Consider the following 18,547-nt stretch of genomic DNA (forward strand, 5'->3'; position numbering starts at 1 on the left):
TATTGTTGTTCTAATCTGGATCCTAGCTTTGCGCGTAGAATGCAACGTACATGTTTGAGTTGATTGTAAAGTTTTATTCGCAGATTAAATAATTCCACATCAAAATGAAAACGATTTCTATTTACAATAAACAAAAGACATTAGTTCAGGCTCAGTCGTCCGCGCTTTCGAGCTTCTTCAGTCATCAGTCCCATTGTGAACAATTTGTTTTACTCTAAAAAGATTGCCCATTTATGGCTTAATTTCCGAGTTGCCTGTAACTCGTAAAAGGATCGTTCAATGTACTTGTGAACAGACCATTTCTTGCAAACCTCTGCAAACCAGAGCTAAAACGTCACATGCAGGTTGTTAGTCATCTTTGTAAACCAGAGGTTTGAGATTAATTTACCGAATTCAATAATATATGGAAAAAACACCATAGAAAAGGTCATAAACATTAACTTAGAGCAATTAGTATAAAAAAATAGTTTATTGTATCTTACATGGAAATATTTCTTTATTTTCCCCTTAACAAAATTAAGCTATTATGAGTGGAAAACCAGTCCCGCTCGTTAAAAAACAGCTGCAAAATGACATCCTTGCGCATTTCATTGACCATTTGGAGCGTTAAAATTACCGCCTGCCTCACACATCCAAACGTACCGCGAATTGACTGCAATAGGGAATAGTATAGAGTCTATTTGTTAATATCTCAATTTATCAAATCTTCTAAACCAGCAAGCAAACCAGCAATGTTGATGATGGAAACGCATTTTGTCAAGTTTGCTTTTTTTTAAACTATTACAAAAATTTTGCACAAAAATGTGTTAAAAATCAAATAGAGTGTTGTTATTTTTTATCTCAATCCTATCTGTCGTTTCTGGTGAAACATTTGATTCAAAAATTTATTTAATTTTGCCTATATTAGAGATATATGAGCCAAAAAAGAAGAAGAAGAGATATATTAGATTGAGAAGACATTAAGAAAGCAAACATGCCACGGTATGTCATTGTGTTAGAATATCTTTTTTATTCATTCAATCTCAAATTGTTGGCACTATTTCATCGTTTTCCTTCATGCCATAGGACCAACAAAATAAAAAAAAGGTGTCAATGGTTCAGACAACAGCCCAGCTATATCGAATAAGGCGCATAACCTTAACGTCTTGTATTTGGATGATTATTTTTCATTGGGTATATAATAAACCGGTAGCAGTGCAGGATCAACCTGTTTAGCTACGTTGTAGGATAATTTTCCGTTCAGAGGCCGTCATGTGATTATCAAACCATTGCATCTAACAAGCGAAACTGTGTTTAATGTAGTTTGATAATGTTTTTTTTTGTTTTAAATTCTAAAACCTACCCTTTTCCAAGTGCATCTATCTTTATCCTACGCACACAATGATCTCGTATCTTTGATCCCAACCAGTTTCTCCATTAAAACAAGCTTTAGGATCGAGATAGAACAGAACAGTGACACAAGACTAACTTTCACAATAAATCTAAATAGAAGTCCATTTTATTTTTTCTTAAAACAGAATAATTCAATTTACACTACTACTGCTGCGAAATTAACGGCGCATCGCAATCAAACAACTCGATAAATTACCACCACAACCTCACTCGAGCAGTAAGTACGTTCAAAGCGCGAAACACGCAAGAATAATACGCAACCAAACGCATTTGTCCACCACTCTCACTCTTTCTCACTCTTTCTCTCGCTTTTTCTTTCTCTCTCGCCCTCTCTCTCTCTCTCTCTCGTACAGTGCAAAACTTTCTACAGCAACATGATTTCACAATTTTCTCAACTTTCTCCCTGGCCCCACCACCACGATGGACACAGGCAAGGACACAGGCCATCCCGTTGTTTGGCATTCGTGCGATATTGAATTTCAAGATCGTTCGCATCATCGCATCCCTTCCTTCCCCCCCCCCCTTCCCCCCTCTTCAACAACGAGCAAACATCTTCCCTTTAGTAGGCGATGTGGTGGCCATCCACCATCACCATGGCAGAGCACCCGTACACACGCACGCAGCAGCGTTCGGAAAGAAGTTTTTCATTATTCAAATTTTTGGTCTTTTTCTTCGCTCACTTTTTTTTGTGTTTCATTTTTCCAACCCCCTTTTTCTTTTTCCACTGAAATTAAGTGTCTCGTGGCGCCGCCGGTCTGCCACCCTCTGCCACCGTCCACCGTTGTGCACGAATGGCTGTCCCGCACGGTCGCCCTTTCGGGGTAGGTAAAGGGGTGGAAGGGAGCAGCGGTCGCGTTCTTTTTATCTCATTAATTCATTCCTTTCATTCGCGCTCGCGCCCTTTTTCCCCGCATTACATAAAGCCCCGGAACGCTGCGCCGCGTACTTTCGATGGCCGCCAAGCGAGTAGCGGTAGTACATAGTGTGCCGAGTTTTTCCTTTAAATTTCACCCTCTCCAACTCACTACCACCACCACCACCACCATTATCATCACCAGAACAGTGCAAGATTGATTCGAGCAATTTTTCTTTTCTTTCAGGCTTGCCATTTACCTTTTTTTCCTTCATCATCCCCACCCCCACTACTCCCGCAGGACAAAGTGCCTTGTTTTCTTGTGCCCTTTTATTTCAAGTGGGATGAAGCGCAGGTTCGGCCAAGGCCGGGGGCAGAAGGAGAGAGGGGTTTCACCTCGCCACCAGCCACCACCACCATCCGATTCATTCCGCTGCTGCTGTTAAGACAGGAGGATGTGATGGTGTGCTGGGGGGGAGGGGGGGAAGGGGGGGGAGTGTTTTTTGCCTCCCAATGTCCGATTAACAACCATCATTTTCTCCAAACATCATTTGGCGGGCTTTTTGGACGAAATGCTATCATTGTTTCGCCGTTGCTGGGAGCGGAATTCGGTGGTATTGGTAGGACGGTTTCGAAAGTCACGATTCTGATTTCCCTCCCCCTCCCCCCCTCTCAACCTTTCTTCTACTGGCATCCCCCCACCCCAGCCCCTACATCCGCCAACAGCCCCCCTCATACAACAAACGAATGTCCAATCGTTTGCAGGCTTCCCCGTGTTTCCAAACACCGTGCCGAAAGGGAAAAAGCAACGGAAGAGGGAAAGGGAGGAAAAGGAGGAGACGAAGAAAGGAGAAGAATGAGGATGAGGAGGAGGAAGACGGGGGGAGGAAAAAAGTAAATTTGAATAAAATTTTCCAACCCGTTTTTTGTTCCCGCTGCTTCGCGTTCATCTTGGGCACGGACTTTTCTTGGGCATTTCGATAGGGTGAATGGGGGTGGTGGTGGTGGTGGAGTGGGTGGTAGGAGAGATTGGTGGTGGTGGTGGTGGTGGGGAGAGATTGATCGAGATGCGAAATAAGAATGCTTTATGAGCGGAGGAGCGGTCGTACGGTGGTGCGTGTAGCAAAGGAAAGGAGGGAGAAAAAAACTGCTGTACCAACGAACGACCGGGCGTCATTTTGGGATAGTTAGAGCGCGAAATTGTTTCATCTAAAATTTTAAAAGGAACTTGATGACTGTGTGTATGAGTTGAGTAATATAAATGAAACTGGTTTGCTGAAAACAACATACTACAATTTTCACACAACAATAATCTGTTTTCGAACACAAATTAATGTATTATTTTGAATAAATACTTCTATTGTGGTTAATTTACTGTAGAATGGAATGAATAAGTTAAAAAAGTGACGAACTTTCCTCTGTTGCTTCACAATTCCTCTATAGCTCTTTAGTGAAAACAAACATTTCTCACACTTATTGTCGCTAACCACCCTCTTCTTGGGATGGGGATGTAGTTTAAATTCATTTGCAAAGAAACTGCAATTGAAAAGTACGCTCCATTAAAGCGCACCGGCATTAATTATTAACACTGACGACCGCGCTTGATTGCTGATCGGAGCTGCTTGGTCATTAAATACAATTTAAAAAAACTATGAACTCATTTTTGTTTTCCGTTAGCGTTTTCTTTCTTCGTAAGTCTAGCAAGTTCCAAACCTTGGCAGCTTGGTGTCCCTAAGCGAAGGTATTGTCCACCATTGTCCATTGAATCAATTTAAATTTTGCAGACCATGGGAAAACAAAGACGACTGCGTAAGTCAACAACTGAAATAAAACAAAATATTAGTTTTTCATAAAAATATTCAAAATCATAAGAAAGTACGAATCCTGGTTGAAGGAATAGCCACAAAAAAAGGACAAATCTAGCACAAATCCATTCAACTACAGTCTGCTGCCAAGATGCGCGATTCTACACTTACGCTGATTTAGAGTAATTCCTATTATTTTTTTTCGAAATTAGAATTAAGAGTAAATACAACCGATTAATTTGATGATTGCATTAATTTTCAAATAAAAACTAAATTGATCTCTTGCTTAAATTCTAAAATAGTTAAAATATATCAAAGTATAAAACAAAGTATTTTGGCACGAACGCTTTCAAATAATTAATGTATGGTTTACATTCAATTGATTTCATCTAAATTGTTCATATGATGTGGTTGATTTTTTAGTTGTTTGTTTATTTATTAATTTTGTATCTACTTATTTTGTCTTCTAATTGATTGTTTATTTTTTTAATTATTTGTTTACTCAATTATTCAATTCATTCAAAAATTCATCTGATTTAGTAAATATTATAGAGACTCTATTTCGCCTAATTATCCATACGTAGAATGTAGTTGGGCTAAACATCGCAATATTCATCATTCGCGGGTTTACATGTAACGCTGATGCCTTCGGAACACATTAACTTATTTATTTATTTATTTATTTATTTTTGTATCAACTTATTTTGTCTTCCAATTGATTGTTTATTTTTTTAAATTATTTGTTTACTCAATTATTCAATTCATTCAAAAATTCATCTGATTTAGTAAATATTATAGAGACTCTATTTCGCCTAATTATCCATACGTAGAATGTAGTTGAGCTAAACATCGCAATATTCATCATTCGCGGGTTTACATGTAACGCTGATGCCTTCGGAACACATTAACCGCGTAACTCGGGAACAGACTGTATACTTATCGCCTTTTTTGCCACTTTTGATGTACGAAGCGGTGTGAAAATTCTCTCGAGACTTGCACTTCGAACTATCGAAGCACCAGTACAAAATTCAAAATCAGCTATAAAAGCAAAAACATACCTCTTTGTAATCAAACTATACTCAGTATTATTTAATAACATAAAAAAAGTGTTAAAAAGTATGAAAATAAGATTCTCTAATTTATTTAAAATTCTCATTTCAAAGATGCTTACAAAGAATTGCCAATGTCCTGGCCAAACGTTGCAAATGGTTGTAAGCTTTTCGATGATGACGGCGCAATCTAAACACATGCAACACGCTGTATAAGACTGAGAAAATTAAGTTGTTAGATTAAAACGATCAACTGCACGGTTTTCAAGCCGAGGAGGAGGTGACAATACCAATCATTTTAATCAACGATATTGGTCTATAATTTTTAATATAATTTGTTTAACATAAAATTTATATTGATCGAAATGCACTGAGCAAAATTGATGGTATTTAATCGAACTGTAACTCATTCATTTATCTAAAGTACATAAAATCACCATTACTAGCCCCAGCGAATGGATCCTACCGTTATCACATCAAGTTTTCTTCCCACTCATAATACACAGTCATCTCAAGGGGTTTTTTTTGTGTGCAAAATGATGAAAGACAGTTTTGGAAGCTGCTTGTGCCCAGGGAAAACTGGCTCCAAAGTTGACCATTTTCTTTCTCTCTCCTGCTCTCTCTCTCTCTCGCTCTCTTTCTTGCTATTTGCTGACCTACCAACAACCAAAGCAACTAAATAAAATATAAAAAAAAAAACAATTTCAATAATTTGAGCCAACGCGAAATTGATTTGCATTGCCAAGAAGGAAGAAAACGTGCTTTCTTTTTCATTTAAACCATTCCATTTGCGTAGTGCGCATTGCTCTGGTCGTTCGCCTCCATCACCGCCTACTAAAACAGCGAGCCATAGAAACAAAAAAAGACGCCCGTAACCAAAACGAAGAAAGCACTGCCTCCTTCCAACGCGGGCAAGCAAACCCCCTGGGCTGCTAATGGTCACCCGCGCGCAAGACGGTGGAGGCGCACGCAAACAGTAAGAATGGCCGTTTTATGTATCCTTCCAAGCGCTGTGCGTGAGTGTGTGCGTGCGTGCGCACGGGTACTTTTTTTGCGTTGCGTTCGCTATATTACACGCTCTCGCTTTTCTTTGCTCTTTGTTTTTGCGTCCGCCACCTTTCCACCCAATTTCGGGGTGGCGGTTGGTTTGTCGGAATCGTTCAATCCCTTATTGCTCGGACCAACCGGAAGAAACGGAAGAAACGGTACGCGCATGGCATTCAGGTCCTTCTTAAACCTCGTGCTGGTTGTTTTTTTTTCTTCTTCTTTCCTCTTCTATTGCTGTTGCTACCGCCAAGGGTTTGAGTTTTGGTTTTGTTTCGTTTCCTTTCCCTGGAACCCCTTTTTCTTTTTAATTTTCCCTCCTTGTGCCGCACGGCACGGAACCCTTTTCTCCCGACGAAGGGGTGTTTTTTGGTTGTTGTTTCTGCTGGACCGTAGAAGACAACGGCGTCTTCCAAGGGAAGGGTTACTTTCTGGGTTTTTTTTTCTTGCCATTTGTTTTGATGTTCCTGCGAAAAAGAGGATTCATTTGTTTGACACGTTTCTCATCATTACTCGGCCAGCTCGGATGGGGTGGCCCGGACTTTTCTTAGCTTGGCCATTTGAAACCCTTTACGCCTCGCCTACGGGGCCTGGGGAAAGTGGGTTTGAGTTTCTTGGGTGAATGGCTTTTGCCCGGGCTTAGGACAGGCCCGTGAACCCTCGTTTGCTGCTTATTGCTGCCACTCTCCCGTGGAAGCTGCGTCCCAATAGCTTCCTCTGATGGACCAGTGTCCTAACGCGAGGTCCTAACGCGAGGCGGCTGCATAAATTAGACAAACAATGACCTTTGCTCGTCCGGTTTCCGGTGTGCCCGGAGGGAACAGACCGTTGGGCACCGGCCGGTCCGTCCTGTCGGGGCCTGTGTGTCCCCGGGTCGTCATCCCAAGCACAGGGTCCGGGACGAATCTCGTCGCAGTTTTTCCCCCAGAATGGTCCGCGGGAAAGGGTTAAAACTGGTTTGCAAGATTGCATTTCATCAAACAAATGAAACAATCGCAGACAGAGAGAGAGGAAGAGAGAGAGAGAGAGAGTGTGTGGTAAAAACACACACTGGCATGCATAATAACACATTCAAATTCAATCTCTTGCCCATTCTTGCCCGCCTGGAAAAAGGGACAAGGGACGAAAACTGGTTTTGGATGGACGGACCCATTGGGCAGGACAAAGGATAACGGTCCGCTCGGGCCTCTCGAGCGAGATTGTGGGAAAACCGGTTCCGAGATTTCCCGTTGGACCTCTGCGTCCCGTCTGTTTGTGTGTGTGTTTGCGAAAGGGATGCGCCTAGTTTGCAACGGCCAACCGTCCTCTCAACCCCATGCCGGTCCAGCGGTCCAGAGATGTTACCAGATGTGCGCACGTGGACAGGCACGGGCCGACGGGGGACGGGCATTAGTAACGGGTGCATATGTGCCGGGCCGGCCGGTTGGCTGCACCGCACCATCCATGTGCTGCTGTGGGTCATTATTAGCGCCTAGAGAAAACCCGTTTTTCTTCTGACGCTGAAACCGGATTCTTTGCAGCACGACACTGTTCTGGCATGCTTTGATTGAGGTGTTTTTTTTTTCAATTTAATTTTTGGGTTGTTAGTTATTAGGATTCGCTTGATACGATCACCAGCGAGGGACACTGTGCGCGGACAACGTGGTTCGGATCACGTGGAAAACGATTTGTCATACCGTAATGCTTAAATAAGCAGTGAAGGCATATGGATCGTTTTTTTTTTTTTATTTTACCATTCACAGTTGGATCTCTCCAGCGGTAGTTAGCTTGAATTGGAGGATCGTAATTTTAGGAATTCTTTAGAGATAAATGAAAAAGGTTGAGGTTTTACAAAACTGTTACTGTCACTTTTCATAATCTTTCTTAGAAACGTGGTGAACATGAAACTGTTGCAAGAGTTAATTGCATTCTAGCGTTGTATACTTGTACAGGTAGTCCCCGAGATACACGGTACCTTTTATACGCGAATTCGGAGATACGCGGTTTTCTAAATTTGACAATTATCTGAGCAAATCGTACTGATTTGACACATCAGTTGTAAAATGAAAAATAATTTCCCGTTCGATCGAATGTTAAAAACTATTTCAAAAGGTTTAAAATTGTTCCATTCAGAAGTCAGAATCATATGAAATAATTAATCAAGTGGCAAAAATCACCTACCACTGGCTAAATCATACAAAAGTTAGTGATATTTTTGGTTGAAATAACGAGATTATTAACCATTAACCGTGCATCTCGGGGAGCGCCTGTACTATAAAAACATTCTTTTTGCATCTTGAATGTTGCAGTCCGTTATGAATAGGCCTAACATCAGAAAACAGAGGTTTATTAGCTAAGTTTGCAATCTATTTTTACTTTTCTTCTCATTTTGGCGCAATAACCGTTGCCCCGCTCTCGACCTGGCTTAGTCTGTGATGGCTTTTGTTGCGGCGGTAACGGGAAGGTTTGAGGCGCTTTTTTAAATTATAACGAAATGTTTCATTTGCAACGGCTAAGTTTGAGAAGAATTTCAAGCTATTGCAATCGTATCGTATAAAATCACGATCGCTGGCCTAAATGAACACATCTTTTTAGGAACGACCCGGTTCTTGAGTTCATCGATAAGCGTAAGCAGCACGGACAAGCGCAATAAACATAATCTTAAAGTAGGTACGTACGGCGTGTGGAAAGAAATTAGGATAAAAATGCATGCAGGACGAAAACGTGCATATGCACCAGACAATGCATTCTTTCAGTTACCAACCCAAAGCGTGGAGGTCATAAAATCTCACGTGTGTTTAGGATCAATCTAGAAACGCGTGGGATATATGCATAAACATAGCACAGCATATGGAAACATAAGAAACATCTAATTCAGAATCGTAACGGAGAACTTCTCGATTTTCTTTTGAGCATCTTGGCCTTTCCCCGGATTTGCTTTAGGTCTCATTCGGGTCACTCTGCCCCATCCGAAAAGTTGTCGTATCAATTTTGCCACTTTCGCAGCATAGATTACCACAAACTGAGAATATTAGCAAGTTTAATGCACAATTTGTTATAATAACTCCTTTCGGGCAGAAACCCATCTTTTTCTATAAACCCGTTTTCGGTTTGAACTTAGGACACTGAAACTCTTTCTTTCGCGTGGCCTGGCCCGAGTTTCACCGTCAACAGCTTTGGTTATCTGTTTTCAGTTCATACTCTAATTAGTTCAAATTTTCTAACTAGATTAATCATACGCATGGAAAGCTTACAACTCATACAATAGTTACGACCAATACAGGCCAGTTGTTAAGCTGTTTGATGAACGATTATGCCATGTCACCTTTTCATGCATTGTTACTAGACTAACATAAATGTGGCTTCCTCCATCAGGGACGAGGAATACGATTAGGCTATGGTCTATGAAAGTGTAGCAGGAATATTCCGTACACAAATCGTAACGGACGAACTGTCCGCAACTCATATTCCGGTACATTTTGGTGGAAGAGACACAAATCAATTTGTTTCACGTTTATTTGTTGCAGGAACCTTTTCGGACGCGTTTGCACACCAAAACAAGATACAAAAGAATGTCAACTTAATTTTAAAACATTTTTGTGAGCCTGGATGGATAGAACACTCCAAGCCATTGATCAAATGTTTGCCGCAACATGTTCATAGACTCGGCCACTTAGCGAATAATTACAGCCTACTTCTATTTAGAAATTGTTCTTCCCGGCAGATCCATGCATGCTCGATCGAGGCAAACTTTGCTTTTGCTAGAGTTGAGTACGACGTTCAATACACTCAGTGCAGCAGGTATCTGAAGTTACCCAAAGGTGAATTTTTCTTTTGCAACACAAACCATTGTTCTGCGACAGTCCGCTCCGGATAAAAATTATAAATATTTTTTTATTTGGAAAAACAATCGTTGATGGTCTGAGGTATGTTAACCCATTATAAGAATACTCTATTCTACGTATGAAAAGCTTGATTCATACTGGGCTTGAACCCATGACAGCCATGTTGTATCTCTAGACCAGGGGTCTCCAAACTACGGCCCGCGGGCCGCATGCGGCCCTCAAGTGCTTAAAATGCGGCCCCGATGACTTTGCCAGATTTAGAATAAATATTAGGTTATTTTGACTTTTTCAAAAGAAATTGTATTTTTTTTACATTTCTTAGACAAAAATCAAGCTTTAGTAACACGAATCTGTTCAAGTATCGTTAGTATTTTGTTATAAAAATGAGATTTAAACGTTCACTCATCAATTATAGGTAACATCAAATGGCACTCAACATGTTGATTTTTGAAGCAATGCGGCCCGCGGGCTGAAAAGTTTGGAGGCCCCTGCTCTAGACGACTGTACCGCGAGCTCGGTCCATGTGTGAAAGTATTAGAACATATAATCCTAAAAAAACCGGAAATGTTATCTTTTCGTTTATTTAACCCTTCGAACTTGTGATGGGAAAAATAAAGATTTCGTCGGAATCGATTCCGGCTAGCTCCGAAGTTTTCTGAAATCGATTCCGGAATCAGTTTCTGGAATCGACTCCGGAATCGGGATCGGCTCCCGAATTGGAATCGGCTTTGGAATTGGTTCCGGAATCGGCTTTGGCATCGAAATTGTTACGAACAGAATAGGCGTTTGGGTCCAATGATAGGCTACGTGATGATAGCCGCAAAGAATCAAAGTTTACTTTCTAAACGTTCCATTCTCATGGAGATTCTCGGACTGATTTCGATTCGGAAACTTCCTATTTCAATTCAAGAGCTAATTCTCGTTCCCGAGCTAATTCCATTTCTGGAGTCAATCCTGATTCCGTTACCGGAACAATTTGCGATTCCCAGGTGGATTCTGATTCCAGAACCGATTCCGATCTCGGAATCGATTCCGAAGCCGACTCCGGAATCGGCTGCGGCGTTGATTCCGGAATCGACTCCGCAATCGGAAATGATTTCAGATTCGGAATTGTCTCCGGATATGATTCCGAACACGGAATAGGAATCGGGTAGGTCCGATGCCGAGCTCCCCCCGCTACTTCAAACCTCCTTTTAAACTCCTTCATTTCAAGCTGATAAACGATAATATTTTCTTTTTTTTACAAACAACCGTAGTCGGTCTAGGTCTTCGAGGCAGGATCGAAACTATCCGCCGTTAGAGGCCCGAAGTCGTTTGGGATGACCCATAAGGTACAAGCGGATGTATTAGCGGCAATGAGCTTTCGATGGGTGCATGAAAGCGATACGACGCATGAACCCATGACGGACGTGTTAAGTCGCTCTACATTACGCCTGTACCTCCATGGTACTGACATAATAGAATATTCTTCTTCTTCTTCTTCTTCTTCTTCTTCTTCTTCTTCTTCATCATCTTCTTCTTCTTTCTTGGCACAATCGTTGTCAGTAAAGACCTGCCTGAACCCACTAGTTGGAACTTGACTTTCAGTGACTTATTGATATACCCACAGCGGAATGTTCAGTTCTGCGTATGGGGGCCACGGTCCATTCAGGTGTTGAACCCATAACGTGTATGTTGTTAAGTGAAGGTTAAGGTTTTTGTACACACGTTTGGATGTTACATTATGATGATTGGATATAATTTTATTGACTTATAAAGCTATCGATATATGGTGCTGTGCGGGATTTCATCCGTTTTCCTTCCCCCCACAACAAATCATTCAACTAAACATGCGATCCTGGCAGGAAAAGTGCACTATCACCCCATCGGGCAGCCGCACGAACGCGCTCTGGTTGCTGAACTTTTTCTTGCACACCGCGCACACGCTCAGATCGGTCACTAGAAAGTGTTTCGATTCGCACAGCATCTTCTGCTCCATGATCTGCAGATGCTCCGCGTAGTACAGCCCCTTCAGCACCTGGGCCCGCTGCTTCTTCTCCAGGTAGAACTTGAGCGCATTCTCTAGGAAGTGTTTGATGCGCACCAGCGGAATGGTGTCGGGCAGGATCTGCAGCGCGGCGTACGGGTTAATTTTCTCCGCGTGTTTCTCCAGAATGTTTACCACCATTTCGTGATCCGGCACCAGGCAGCGGGGATGCAGCGGCACATCACTGTACGGTGGTGCGGACGGTGGCGTGAGTATGATTTTCATCAGCGTCACGTACACGTCACAGTTCTGCGGATCGTTTGTGTCGTACACGTCGTCACAGTACGCCAGACCCTTCTCAAAGTCGCCCAGTATTTGCACGAATATTGCCAGCGCTTTCTCGTGTTTGCCTGTGGAATAGAACAAACGAAAAGGTATGATTTTAATGCTAATCCTACATTAATCACAAAGGGCTTACCTAGCCGGCCCAATATAATTGCACGCTCCTCAAACATGTCGGTGTAGGGAAATTCGCCCAACACCTTCTCGGCGTGATAGTATTTGGATTTCTTCAGGAACGTTAACAATTTCTCTCGAACATCTGCCATCTCCTCTTGCTTTTTCCTGCAACGAGAAAGAAGATCAAACTCATTCCGTCTCCCTGCGGACCGGGCACAGCGCAGCCCTGCCGGGAACTTACGTGTCACCGTCGACGGTTTTATCGTTCCGCAGCGTGAGCAACTTTTCACGATACTGCTGTATAAGAATGTTGTGAAATAGAGCCTTCTCCTCGTGCCACACGTTAATGATGTGCTCCAGATACCGCACGACCAGTGTCCGGTGGTCCTTGAGCAGAAAGTCCAGGACTTCCGCGCGCGGCAAATTCTTCACCTCGGGCATCTCCTCTACAAACACCTTCAGCCCATCTTCCGGGTGCTTCTGCAGCACCCAGCCGGAGAATTCGAATATCAGCTGCTTGAAGTCAGTGCCCAGCTGCTGCAGGTACTGCACAGTACGGTCGTGCCCGAACAGTGGCGAGCCGGGCACTTCCGCCTGCGTGTGGAGCAGCTGCAAGGCGCGCTTGTGCTGCCCCTTGGTTTGGTACAGTATGATCAGCTCGACGTACTTTTCGTGCTTCTTCAACACCCGCTCCGATTCTTCCAGATAGCAGTGGTTCATCCGTAGCACGGGCGCGATCAACGAATCGTTCGTCAGCAGGTAGCACTTCAGCAGCGTCGTATCGATGATGGCCAGCAGTGCCGCCACGTTCTTGTCCGTCGTGCCGTCCGGGTTCGTTTTGGCGCCCTTGCGCAGCGGGAACCGCTTGTCGGTAAGGTAATCGATCAGGGCGAGGATCGCATTTTCCAGCTCCTTCTCGTCCAGCACCGGTGCCGGTTTGTCTGAGTAGTGGCTGAGCTTGTTTTTGCCACTGTCGGGCAGCAGGTCCGGAAACAGGCGGATCACATCGATCGGATCGGTGTCGAGCTGCGCAAACTCCTGCATCGACTCGCGGAAGTGCTTGTTGACGAACAGGTTGTACGCGTGGCGCGTTTGAATTTCGTTTATTTTCGTCGCCTTGAACTCGGCACTTTCGTCGGAGATGTGCTGCAAAGAGGGGGAAGAGAAGGAAACGCAAATGAGCTAAAAACAAAACCCGTTACACCGTTCGTATCATGCCAACCGTTAGCTTCAAAGCCAGTTGAAAGTTTTCCTCCTGCAGCAGATGTTCGCGCTGCTTCGAAATGTCGACCGCCTGAATGCACCACAGATGGGACACGGAGGCCACATACAGCAGTCCCTGCTTGCCACGCACCAGGAACCGCGCTTTGTGCAGCTGCGGAATGCTCTGGATCAGTGTGCCCTTGTCCTGCACGTTGTCAAACACGCGCACCTCGATGGCATCGTTGATCAGCCCAACCGCGTACGGATCGTCCCAGACCAGACACTGGAACGGTTCGCTCCAGATCAGCGATTTCAGGTTCATCGTACGCTTGGCCGCATCCGCCTTAACCGCTTTCGCTTCCACCGGTTTAACCGACCCGGACATACTGTTCGGCCCTTCCCGATCATCCGCCCGGTATTTTTCCGTGTAGATCGTGATCAGAAACTCGTCCTTCACCACCGCGAACACACTGTCCTCGATCAGCGTAATGCACGGTTCGATGGTTTTCGACGAGCTCGTGGGAAACAGATCGACCTTCCGGGGCTGTGCCGCCGACATCTGGTGGATTGGATTTTTTGTCGATATTGTTGATTTAACTGCACTTACGCTGCACCACAACCATTGCTTACTACTTACATCGTACAGGACGTACTCGGTTTTGTAGCCGACACAGATGAAGTTATTGTTCCACGCCACCGTCTTTGGCACATCGTTCAAATCGATCTCACTGTCGAGCGACAGCAGCTGGTTCTGTTTCCAGTAGTAGCACTGCAGCTTTCGCTTCACCGCTACACACACCCGGCAAACGATCTTGACTTCGCTCGTTAAAGATTTCGACCGCTGAAACGGATTGGAACAACCCAAACGAATGGTGAATGGTGACTCCAGTGGATGGAGGTGAATGTGACTCGTGCTCACCTTTATGTCCAGCGCAAACACGTTCGCTCCCTTCGTGCGCTGTGCCGAATGGATCAGCGGAAAGCCGTGGCGGCTGAAATCGTTCACGTTCAGCAAGCCGTCGGTGAGGCTGAACAGCAGCGTGTACTCGGGAATGACGTCGATCTGGGTGATGGGCTTTTTGCTAAAGTTTTTGTCGTACTGCAGCAGCTGCAGATCGAGCTTGTTTGTTTCCGTGTTCGTCTCGAACGAGTACATCAGCAGGTGTCCCTGTCTGGTGCCGAGGATGAGCTTGTTATCTGCAAGGAGGGATTCCGGATAATGACTCACTCGCTTATCGCCTGTGGAGCGGGCGGGTGGGTTTCAAGCTGGCCCTAAACTTACCAAAGCCCGTCATCGATTCAATTTGCACGGAGATTTTCTCCGGCGGATAGACAATGTACGCATCATGCATGGTGCGGCAGTGGGAAAACTTAACACACCCGAAAACACCCCCTTTATTCGTTCACTGCACCCGGAAAACGTACACAATCGATCAGTAGGAGGTTTGTTATTGTTTTGATATTGTCAGCGCAGACTTTGACGTATGCACACGAGCCGCTATACAGCATTGCGTACAACATACGAGACAGCTTGCGTGAAAGCTCCGCTGGACGATAACGCGCGTCCTACAGTGTTGAGCAGAACATCGGTTGAAATTCGGTTCGAACTAGGATTACGATAAGGATGGATTGCAAAACTACGCACCAAGTATGAGCAAAGCAAAGTTATAGGCATCTTTATTTCCCTAAAGTTGATTTGTTTTATAAAAACGAATCGTGTTATTAAATGCACTTTATCTGGAAGACGTTCGTTGTCGCTGTCGTTAGTCGTGCTGGTGTCCGTCCTGCTGGGCCGTCTGCCGCCCTCGATGGCACAAAACCACGCGCGGTTGTTGTACACGCAGTCTTACTTCATCGTTGGCATGGCAACGGCCGCCTTGGTATGGCTAACGTCGCCCTCACGCCACAGCTGCGTGACGGTTTTCGTTTGCGTGTAGAACTTGATGCCCTGCTTGCCGTAGAAGTGACAGTCGCCCAGGAAGCTGCCACGGCTGCCGGTGAACGAGAACATCGGCAGCGGCACCGGAATCGGCACATTCACACCGACCTGGCCAACGTCAATGTCGTTCACAAACTTGCGGGCCGTCGCACCGTTGGTGGTGAAGATGGCCGTACCATTGCCGTACGGGTTGTTGTTGATCAGCTCGATCGCTTCGTCGATCGTATCGACCGACAGGCACACCAGCACCGGGCCAAAGATTTCCTCCGTGTAGCACTTCATGTTCGGCGTCACGTCGCTGATGATGGTCGGTCCAACAAAGTTGCCCTTCTCGAAGCCCTCCACCTTGATGTTGCGCCCATCGAGCACGATCTTAGCGCCCTCCTTCGCGCCCGACTCGACCAGCTCGTTGATGCGCTGCTTCGACTGGGGCGAGATGACCGGTCCCAGATCCGTGCCGGGCAGATGGCCCGCGTTCACCTTCAGCTTGCGGGCACGCTCCACCAGATCGGGGATCCAGTTCCTTGCCTCGCCGACAAACACCGCCGTCGAGAGGGCCATGCAACGCTGGCCGGCCGCACCGAACGCCGCCCCAGCCAGCTGGTTGAGCGTGTTTTCCTTGTTTGCGTCCGCCATAATGACGCCGTGGTTCTTGGCGCCCATATTGCACTGCACGCGCTTGCCGTTGCGTCCCGCGCGCTCGTAAATGTACTTGCCCGCCTGGTCCGAGCCGACGAACGAAACCGCCCGAATGTCCGGATTGTCGCAGACAAAGTTGACCGCATCGTGCGCACCGTGGATCACGTTCACGACGCCCGGCGGGCAGCCGGCCTCGTTCAGCATCTCCATCAGCAGCATCGTCGCGCCGGGCACGCGCTCCGACGGCTTGATGATGCTCGTGTTGCCGCACGTGATCGCCACCGGGAACATCCACAGCGGGATCATGGCGGGGAAGTTGAACGGTGCAATGCCGGCCGTAACGCCGAGCGGCAGATGGTACGAGTATGTATCCATGTCCTTGGCGATGTTCGGCACGGTTTCACCCATCTGCAGCGACGTGATGCTGCAGCAATGCTCCACCACCTCTGTATGGGTTTGAAAACTTTGCGTGAGCATCTCGGCGGAAGCGGATTCAGGGTGTTCTAGCTACTTACGCAGTCCTCGGAGAACGTCTCCCTCGGCATCGATCAGTGTTTTGCCCTGCTCCTTGGTGATGTTCTTCGCCAGCTCCGACATGTTGTTGCGGATAATGTGCTGCAGCTTGAGCATGACCTGCTGTCTGCTCAGGATGGACGATTGGCGCCAGGTCTAACGGAAGGAAGAAATATGGTCCGATCAGCATTTCCGACTAAGTCTCCTTGGATAGGAGCAAGGATCGTCTATTTTTTCCTTCAACATACCTTGTAAGCCTTCTTGGACGATTCGACCGCCGTCTGCATTTCGTCCTGCGTGCATTTGGGGACACGCGTCACCACCTCGTTCGTGGCTGGGTCATGCAGATCGATCCAATCGTTCGTCTTCGACTCGACGAACTTGCCGTCGATGAACATCTTCGTGGTCGGCACAGATGCTGTGCTGTAGCCACGTTGCAGCACATTGCGGCACTGTTGGCGGAGAAAGATGTGTGTATAGGGAATTGTTTAGAACATTTAATTTCCATTTTACGTATGTGTGAATGTTAAACTCTTTACATTGAATGAATCCAAAATGAATCGAAAAATACGGTTACATAATTTAAATTCAAAACAAACAACAAAACAAAAAGGTTGAATATAATTTTAGTCTCCCATTTCAAGGGCTTTCCGGTCGCCCTTTTGAGGTTGTAAAGATCACTGGAAGTACCCTCCCGACAGCCAATTGAAATTCATTAGCAGGAGCACTACTGCGATCGCCACTGCAACGTGCCCGCCACCACCACGTTGGCGCGCTCGTTGGTGTTAGTTAAAACCGTATCGCGCCCCTGCCGTCGTCACAGCAACAGCCTTCACGCATACTGGAATTGATATCAGCGCCTTCCGTGCTGTTTCGACGTCATCAGTTTCTCCAAAATCTCTCGCCGCAGTAGTCGCCCCCTTAGTCCGGCGACTAATTGGTTACGCCTGCTAAAGTGGCTCCCACCCATGTGATGAAGACTTGATATCAGACAATCCCCTCGATGATATCGTACGATAGTACGGCCCGAAAATAATAAAGATTATTCATAGAGACCTGTTAGGAGTCAAAAACAACCAGCACCGTCGAGGACAATGTATGTAATGGCACGTAGAGACAAATTGCTCGCACGCGATGGTAAAGGGTGTTGACGACAAAAATCGTACGATCTCACCAAATTGTATCTTGAAATGGCGTAGTTAGCAAAGACACACACACACACACACGTGGGTCAATAGTCGGGCCTGGCGTTGCCGACACTCGGCATGTGGCGATTCACCTTGAACCTCCTTCTCAAATATTTATAGATGTCGAAAGTCGCACAAATCTCCATTGTTACGCAATCGAAATATTAAAAAAAAAAAAGGCAACCACCTGCACCGTGTGGCTCCTCTGCTGGATTGCTAAGAAGGAGCAAATTTTGGAGAAAAGAAAACGAACACGATTACACTTACCTCGGTAGCAACAAGTCGTAGAAGAGCCATTTTGCTAAAAACAGACACACCTCTCTATTCTTCCACTGGCACGCTACTGGCAAGCAGGCAGGACAGTTATCAGCAACGAACGAGGAAGGAGCTGGTCGAGCTAACCGGCCACACACACGTTAGGTCCGGTCTCCGGTTCTAAAATAACTGAGACTCGCACCGATTTGATACGAACGACACGCAGCGACAGCGCAGACGGGACAGACCCCCCGATTTAATGAACTTGAATTTGTTGCTAGAGCGCCGCTGTCTGTGGCTGTGTGAGTGCGATTGTAAAATTGAACAGCATAAGTGACACCGTATGGGGATGGGTGGATAGGAGGGGGGAGGGGTTCGCTCAGGAGTTCGCCGGCTTCATCGCGATCGCGACCGATGAC

General features: G+C 45.6%; 2 protein-coding genes across 2 annotated transcripts; both read right to left on the bottom strand.

Moving 5' to 3' along the window:
• Positions 1–11,675: 11,675 nt before the first annotated feature.
• Positions 11,676–15,147, bottom strand: LOC120953267 (vam6/Vps39-like protein). Its single transcript, XM_040373065.2, has 7 exons — positions 14,878–15,147; positions 14,515–14,792; positions 14,233–14,436; positions 13,615–14,154; positions 12,634–13,538; positions 12,412–12,557; positions 11,676–12,343 (listed from the first exon to the last, which is right to left on the bottom strand). Exons 1-7 carry the CDS (start codon positions 14,945–14,947, stop codon positions 11,787–11,789), a joined length of 2,700 nt encoding a protein of 899 aa, XP_040228999.2. The 5' UTR covers positions 14,948–15,147; the 3' UTR covers positions 11,676–11,786.
• Positions 15,148–15,244: 97 nt separating this feature from the next.
• LOC120953270 (probable methylmalonate-semialdehyde dehydrogenase [acylating], mitochondrial) lies at positions 15,245–18,385 on the bottom strand. The gene is made up of 4 exons (XM_040373068.2): positions 18,141–18,385; positions 16,935–17,138; positions 16,689–16,842; positions 15,245–16,619 (listed from the first exon to the last, which is right to left on the bottom strand). Exons 1-4 carry the CDS (start codon positions 18,168–18,170, stop codon positions 15,442–15,444), a joined length of 1,566 nt encoding a protein of 521 aa, XP_040229002.1. The 5' UTR covers positions 18,171–18,385; the 3' UTR covers positions 15,245–15,441.
• Between the last annotated feature and the right edge of the window lie 162 nt (positions 18,386–18,547).

Source organism: Anopheles coluzzii, chromosome 2 (assembly GCF_943734685.1).
Source record: "Anopheles coluzzii chromosome 2, AcolN3, whole genome shotgun sequence".
NCBI classification, from domain to species: Eukaryota; Metazoa; Arthropoda; class Insecta; order Diptera; family Culicidae; genus Anopheles; species Anopheles coluzzii.